General features: G+C 36.5%; 1 protein-coding gene across 1 annotated transcript in view; it reads right to left on the bottom strand.

Moving 5' to 3' along the window:
- The window catches only part of rnf121 (ring finger protein 121), a gene marked incomplete at its 5' end in the record, with an annotated part of 59,947 nt that overhangs the window by 42,809 nt on the left and 8,691 nt on the right, over positions 1-8,447 (bottom strand). Inside the window, 2 exons of the mRNA XM_016487403.1 lie at positions 1,080-1,234; positions 5,354-5,495. Coding sequence (XP_016342889.1) covers positions 1,080-1,234; positions 5,354-5,495 — 297 coding nt within the window. The remainder of the gene's footprint in view (positions 1-1,079; positions 1,235-5,353; positions 5,496-8,447) is intronic.

Raw genomic sequence — 8,447 nt, 5'->3', positions numbered from 1 at the left:
GTCTAATCTACTAGACTTCACGGCACTCTGTAGGAGTGTTTTGTTTGGTTTTTGGCAAAATACTGATAATGTCAAATCACACATCGTTAAAACAACAATTAGGATATTATCACAGACGATATATATCGCACACCCTGCACCACTGTTGGCCAGGGGTTCACTTCATTTCCTTCGAGTTCAACTTCAGCAGAATACGACGGGGTTGCGTTTTCAACTGGGTCTGCACCACTAACGCCTGTCTCGTCGTCTCCATCTTTCTTGTGATTTTAGTGCCAATTTGTTCTCCTCACCATTATTTACTGCAGTAGTTTCCAGGGAGCGATTTTTATTTATTTTTTTTACTCAGTAATGTGTTTTAAAATGTAGCGAAGTACAATACTTCAAACAAAATATACTTAAGTAAAATTATAGATTTAAAAAATTACTTTAAAAAGTAGAAGTACACAAAAAAGCTACTCAATTACAGAAACGCAAGTAAATGTAATTCGTTACTTTCCACCTCTGCTGAATGGCAGGTAACTTAATTTAGTTGCCAAACTGGCTGGTGAGTGAAAAAAACCTTATTCATTTCAAACCCTGAATATCACACAGGCAAAAGCGCTGAAGAATGAATAAGCCATTTGAATGAATGAATGACTCATTAAAAACAGTGACTTGTTACCACCTGTTGGCAGTTTATGTTTCATACTTAACGAATCATTTTGATTTTGTTTTTTAAAAATCGTAACATTATATTTATACAAATATTGCTTCGTAGAAAACAAATATAGCCTAGTAGAAAACGTTGTCACTGCTGTGAACCAGCCTTCACACAGAATATGAAAAGCTTTGGGAGTAACCTGTCCATGACAGACCTACACCAACCAAGATACTGGCACAAAAACACTCCACAAAATATTGTCTCAATGTTGTTGTCAAAATCCCCCAAAATATTGAGATATAATTTTTTGTCAATATTGCACACCCGTACTTCAAACAGAGACAGTTGATAAAAGGCAACAAACTCGGGCAGAGAAAGTCAACCACAGCTCATCGGGCTCAAAGTCTGATCATGATTAATTTTTTAAATTTTTTGTTACCTTGGTGTGGTGCAGTCTAGTGGTTTGCGGGTAGCACGAAAAGAGATGAAGGCCGTAACAACAGAGAAGATGAACCATGTCACCAGAAACCTCCACCAGTGCAGCTTAGTGGTGAAGTACAGAGGAACCACCCACATTTGGAAGAGGGTTACCAACTTGAAAAGAAAAAAAAACTATTAATAACCTATAAATAAATAAACACACACACAGCAAAGGAAATCCCACATTATTAAGTAACTTAGAATTAAATTTCCTGTATCCCTTATTTCATGAAGTGCATGGTCTCACACGCTGGCCACAACCTCTTTGAACTGTTAAATGCCTCCCCCCTCAGTGCAACACTCCCACTATTTAGTGTAATATCCTATGTAAACTCACTCTTATTTTTTTATACCGGTGTACTTACACACATCGCTACCTCTTCAGCACATTACATTACCCTTAGTATATAGGTTTACCTAATACATCTGTACATATGTTTATTCTGTCTCAGCCTTACATTAAAAAAACAAATACATTTGCATATTTTATTCTTTATTCACTGTGCAGTGTAGAGAGATTAATTTATTATAATGGAACTTATAATGGAGATGGTGATAAACTGAAATGATTGACAGCTCTTAAGAGATTATAAAGGGAGTGCTCTTTGCTGCTTTCTTGGCCATACATAATCCTTTCAGAATTTTAATACGTTTTGTTTTTCATGCTGTTAAATGGACCAACGGATACGTACAATCTGGGGAAAAAAAAAACAAAAACAGGATTTTGAGATCTTAACTCAAAAATGAAATATCAAGTCAAATTTTGAATCCGGTGTAATAAACAATTCCGAAAAAGTCAGAAATTAAAAATGTCAACTCAGATTTGCAACAAATAAAGGATTATTGTATAAAAAGTTGCATTTAACCTTATTTTTTAAATGAGGTTCCACAGTCAGCACAGCTCATTTACCATTTTCTTCATATGTATCTACTGAAACAAACATTTAATACACTGAATATAAGGGATACGTCCCAAATGACATTATATATTATGTACTTAACTATGCACTTTACTGTCTGTTTAGAAGGGTGTCTCTTCCAGCATCAGAGCCTGACAGTAAAGAAAGCTGCAACTGTTGAGTGCATATAGTGTGCAATACTCCACATTTCAGTGTAAATACACTGATCTCACTATTTAGGATACAAAACGGCATATGAACGTGAATTGGGATGCACCGAATATCCTCAGTTCAAAACTTTAAAACACCATACAATTTAAATGCTAATGGTTCTGCATGCTAACCATTGACATAAAAGATGAATAGTTATAAAAATACCAAAGACTATCCTAAGAACTAGTGGTCGACCGATATTGTTTTTTTGACAGCCGATGCCAATATCTTGGAAAGCAGGGTGGCCGATGGCCGATATAAAGCCGATATAATTGTATTTATTTTAATTAATATTGAAGAAATTTGAAATAATTTGAAAATGGATTAAAAAATAAATTTGTAAAATAAACATTATGGGAAGTTTATGTGCATTGGGAATCATATTTTTTTCAAATAAAACCAAGGTAACACTCATTTTACATACAGCACACAGTGAAAGTGACATGAATATGACAGTGGGCAAATGCATAAAGTGCAGCATAATTTCAAATCACGAATTGAATGTTTAAAGCACTAAATTCGCACCGAAAGTCACGCAGAGACCACGCGATCATGCAGGATACACATGCACACTTCACAAGACCTCACAACTGGATTAGACTAAGTTTGCAAGGTTTGTGAAATTAAATGTTCATTAGCCATTCAAAGATTTGTTTAAATGACATAAACGTGTATTTGCTGAATGCTGACGGCAAACAAGAAAGTATTATAATGTTTGCCTTTCTATTACTAATAATATAAAAGCAATCGTTATAATACATTTTTGTATAAATTTTAATCCCTTTGTTTAACCGTTCTATCTGATTATTAGACAGACTTCTGTCCGTATTAGACAGAACTATTAACGACGATGGCGAACAAGAGGGAGAATGTGAGCACTGTGTGCTCAGACACTGCTGTTATCAGCGCCATCAAAATAAAAGTTCCACCTCGAACGCATCGGCCAAACAGAAAAACTTATCAGCCGATGCCGATATTTGAAAATATAATCCATATGTATATATGATCCATAAATACATGTAACATCATTCATAAACGTGTGATGGAAATGAATTCAAGAACTTGATATATACATGTGTGTAAACATTTTCAATTTATGCTTTTATGTATTTATGAATTGTGTTTTGAATTTACAAATTGGATTTTGTAAATGTAAATTGTGCTGTGCATTTATGAATTATTTTTGAGGCTGATCTGGCTCCATACGCAGACCTCTAGTTCAAAGCACAAAGGAAAGAGATATTGATGCGTAGTTTATTAAATCTGTGTGATAGTTTATTGAGCCTTTTCTTTGAACAGTTTTAAACTTCAGTTACTGTGCGCTCTTGGAGAGAGTTTCATCTTCTTGACTGTTGTAACCGAACGCGACATGCAGTTTGAATGCTGAATGGAGGATGACAGACAGCTGCAGCAGAGAGAAGAGCTGTGAACTTGAATTTAATTGCTTAAATATTCATCTGTACCCACTGATCTATATATAATGACTGCCGACCGGCAGTGAAGCCACCGGCAGTGTTCGAGCCGCCATCTTACTATTCCCTACCGGCAGAGAGCACCATTGAGTCACAGCCAAACCGCTGACCTAAAATCACCCGATTTGAAGCGAATCAATCACACGGGATTAGTTTTTAAGTCATGCGTATGTAAATTCATTTTGACTTAAGATGTTATCTGCAATGTTTATGATCTTTTTGAGCAGGATAAACGATATATTTAAATCGTTAAGGTGGGTGGGTGTGTCTGCTGCAGCACACTTGCCAACAGAGGTAATGTTAATTAGGGCGTAAAAGAACTGATGAACCGTTTTTTTTAACCGGTTCATTGAAACGAACTGTCCGAAAGAACCGGTTCGCGGAAAAGAACCGGACTTCCCATCACTATAACTGATCCAACACAAAATATAGCCAATTTATGTACGTAATTATTCATGAATTATTAAACATGAACGTATTAGTATCCGAAATTGATTTGAATATACAATGAATAATATTATACAAGCCTCTGTTACTATATTGCTCTATAGGCTACTGAAATGAAAAGCTCACCATGCATCATCTTGGAAATAAAGCTTCATGTCTTTAATCCGTACTGTATGTACAGTAGTCATTTATTTCTCTTAAGTTATGATGTGTATATTTCTAATGTCCTGATTGAGCAAAACCTATTTCCGATCGCACAAATATGGCGTTTTACTAGCATTACCCTTTCCATGTAAACTGTTATGTATAACCTATATGTAAAATTAATAATTAATTTAACCACCGTTTAAATCATTACCTGCTTCAAAATGAATGCTGGTAACGAAATCATTGTTGAATTAGCCTACTGTACGAATAAAAACGCTGTAACAAAATTACATTAAACAAATAACCGTTTACATGCCTAGGGTGTTTGCATTGTAAGAATGTACAGGGATACTTAAGATTTAAAAACGCTGACTTGTTAGGTGATGTTTTCTCATTAAATTCTTACGATTTCCTCTTAATTCAATGGAATGTATGGGAATAGTGGGGAATACCAATATGGCGGTGCGGCGGCTTCACTTTCATGATGTCATGAGCAATCCAGTTCTCTATTATAGATTAGTGTCTGTACCTCACATTAAACTATGGAACGGCTTCAGAACACATGTATTTTGACTTTATGGTGCTTTATAATGTTTTCGTGCTTTCGTGGGGTTTAACAATAACACAATAGCATACGCACAATATCGGATTTGGAACCGTCTCGTCTGACTGATACCCGATCCGGCAGAAAATGCCAGTATCAGAGACGATACCAATCCTGAGTATCGGATCGATGCATCCCTAATTATGATCAAAATTTCTGCTTCTCTTGATTAATTAAAAATGATTGTAACAATATTAGCCTGCTGGTTATTTATCCTGATTTTTTGGGGGGGATATTTCAGTTATCTTGCATTTTTAACAAGTAGGGATGCACAATTTGGGGGGGGTTGGGGGTTCTAATTGCAAATTTTTTTTTCTGGTTAAAATTGTGATTATGATGTCCAAAACAAACAAACAAACAACAACAAACATCCTGTAAAGAACACCAGGTTTGTTGTGCTCCAAGTAGTACAAAAACGTGTGTGAGAGAGGAGAAAAAAAAACTGGCTCACATTGTATGATTTGGGGTGTCTCTGTTTCCACTGAACCAGGACAAGTTGGGCAATGACGAGTGTGACAATGAGAATGAGAACCATCTCTGCATGCATGGCTTCATGCCCTTTGTGTTTGGCATGCATTTTAGCATGTTCCAACCTGCAAAACAGAAAAAAATAAATAAGCATAGTATATTTGCACAGTATTTACTTTAAATTATCCTACAGGTTTGATTAAACCATCTAAATATTAGGAGCATGTTATTCTGGAAGACAAAAACACTAAAATTGGTTAAGGTAATTAGTAATGTAACTGAAAAAATTGTGTGGCAAAATAAAGACAGCTTATCATGCAATGTGAGATTTTCACAAAAATGCAAAAACAAAAAACTATATTGCACATAATAATAATAATAATAAATACATTGACTACAATATAATCAGTGGTTAATATGTCATAGGTTCTCCCATGATTTTGATAACAGCAGCCATGGCCATTATACAATAAGCTTTGCACATGCCATGCATAATTCCTGGCAAAGAACACCTTGTAAAGATTTATTCATCAGCTTTGATTCAAGTTTATAAGGTTTTTAATTGGATTAAGTAATGTCTTTGCTGTGCTTTTGTTCTATGTGTGGTGTTTTATATTGTTATTAGGGGTCCACCGAAGGTGTTGGCAACCCATATTGCGTTTATACTGATTTTTTTTCTTCTTTATTTTTCTGCCCTAAAAGTATAAGTGTCAGAGACCGTAAATCATAGAGACCCCAAACTGTGCAGGATGGTCCCAAATATCCACCAAATACTGTGGTGCACAATCTGCACATACACACATCCATCCGACACTAGGTAGCACTATAATAAAGGCAATTTGCATTTTGATCCCTAACTCTATAAACAAAGGCTACAAATAAAATTGTGTTCCCCCCATGATTTAGGCCCTACAAAACATATACTGATAATTTTCCCATCATGAAAATTATTCTGCTCTTCAGTTTTCTGAAAAAAAAAAAGAACTTTTTCAGATATCTTTTAGGCTGACCGTCTCATTAGCATGAAATTTAGCACACATCATTCCCAGACACTCCTGACAAAACATTATCAAAAGAACTTAGATTTATCAAACAGGGTTTGTACGGGTGCTTGAATTCCTTGAAAATGCTTGAATTTTAATGTAGTGTTTTCAAGGTTTGAAAAATGGTTGGATTTTGGATAAAGTGCTTGAAACTTCTTGAAAATGCAGTTGCATTGGTTTTATATTAATTCACTTTCTTACTGAATACTTCATTTTTAATGTAAGCCTAACAGCTCCGCTCGAGTCTGCACGTGTGGCTGTAGTGTGATCTGTCTTTATAGATGTGCACCCTCTGATGGAACAGAGCGGGAGATAAAACATGCTGTGAGGTTGCCGCTTCAGTCAGCATTAGCTTGAAAACAACAAATATAAATTATGGTTAAAACAAGAACTAAATACCCGAGTAGCCTCCTGCAAAGCCTGCTAAGTTTTTTTCATGGAAGAGTCTGTGCTTTCGAGCCATAAAGGTAAACAAAAATGCCCCTGCTCAGACTCCTCTACCTCTTCTAAAAGCGTATTCCTAAGAGCGTAATTGTCAAGCTGGAGAAGCAGATTTCTAAATTTATTTGGGCAGGGCAAAGGCCAAGAATAAAGTATAAAACATTACAGCTTATGAAGGCTGATAGGGGAGTAGGTCTTCCGAATCTTAAATGTTATTATTGGGCAGCACAGCTAAAACCAATAGAGGCATGGTTTATATATATATATATATACCTTGCTACGTGTACTGCGTTAGGCTAACCGAGACTTGTCATTTGCACTTATATATTGTTGCTCTTTTGTTAGTTTTGACTGCTTTTATTGTCCTCATTTGTAAGTCGCTTTGGATAAAAGCATCTGCTAAATGACTAAATGTAAATGCATGGTAAAGGACAGTATGGATACACGTTGGTTAAACATAGAGAAAGGCCTCTGTCAGTATCCCCCGGCTTCACTCCCTTTCATAGATTCTAGCTGGGGTAATGGGTAAGTGGACAAGATTCACTTTAAAAATGTGGAAAAAGATACAATCTTCATTGAAAGTTACTCATTCCATTTCTCCTTTATCTAGTATAAGTACAATAAATAAGTTTATACCATTGGCATTAGGCTGAAATGCCAAGAGAACTGGACAGATATATGTTCAGAGGCCCATAAAGTAACTAACTCAAACACATGGAGAGAATTTAAGTGGAAAGTCATTACACGATACTTCCGCAATCCACAAATTGTTGCAAAGATGCGAATAGGATCATCTAGCAGATGTTGGAGAGAGTGTGGGGATCTATTGGGAAACCACGCTCATATCTTTTGGTCCTGCCCAAAACTACAACAGTTCTGGGAGGATATCTATAAAATATTTGGAGACATATTTAATATTGATATTCCTTTTGATCCAGCTGTGGCTATTTTAGGAGTGATAACTGAAGACATTAGGGGAAGGAGATTGAATTTGCTGGTTTGAATCCTATCTCACTGGTAGGTATTTCAAGGTGACCTGGGGAGGAGCGGTTTCCAAAGCACATCAACTGTTCACTGGAGTTCCTCAGGGATCAGTTCTTGGACCCCCCATACACTACTACATCACTGGGTCCCATCATACAGGCACATGGTTTCTACTACCATTGCTATGCTGATGACACAAAGCTCTATCTCTCATTTCAACCAGCTGATCCAACAGTAGCTGCACGGATCTCAGACTGCCTGGCGGACATCTCAGCATGGATGAAAGAACATCACCTACAGCTCAACCTGGCAAAGACTGAGCTTCTTGTCTTCCCTGCCACTCCAACTCTACAGCATGATTTCACCATCCAGTTAGGTTCATCAACAATTACCCCACCAAGTTCAGTCAAAAATCTTGGTGTAATCTTTGATGACCAGCTGACTTTCAAAGACCATATTGCAAAAACTGCTTGATCTTGCAAGTTTGCATTGCACAACATCAGAAAGATCAGGCCCTTCCTAACGGAGCATGCGGCACAACTTCTTGTCCAGGCCCTTGTCATTTCTAGACTGGACTACTGCAATGCTCTTCTGGCTGGACTTCCATCA

The sequence above is a fragment of the Sinocyclocheilus anshuiensis genome, unplaced genomic scaffold (genome assembly GCF_001515605.1).
Source record: "Sinocyclocheilus anshuiensis isolate Anshui unplaced genomic scaffold, SAMN03320099.WGS_v1.1 scaffold1621, whole genome shotgun sequence".
Lineage (NCBI taxonomy): Eukaryota > Metazoa > Chordata > Actinopteri > Cypriniformes > Cyprinidae > Sinocyclocheilus > Sinocyclocheilus anshuiensis.
Note: the sequence above shows the minus strand (reverse complement) of the source record. Positions and strands in the feature narration are given on the sequence as shown.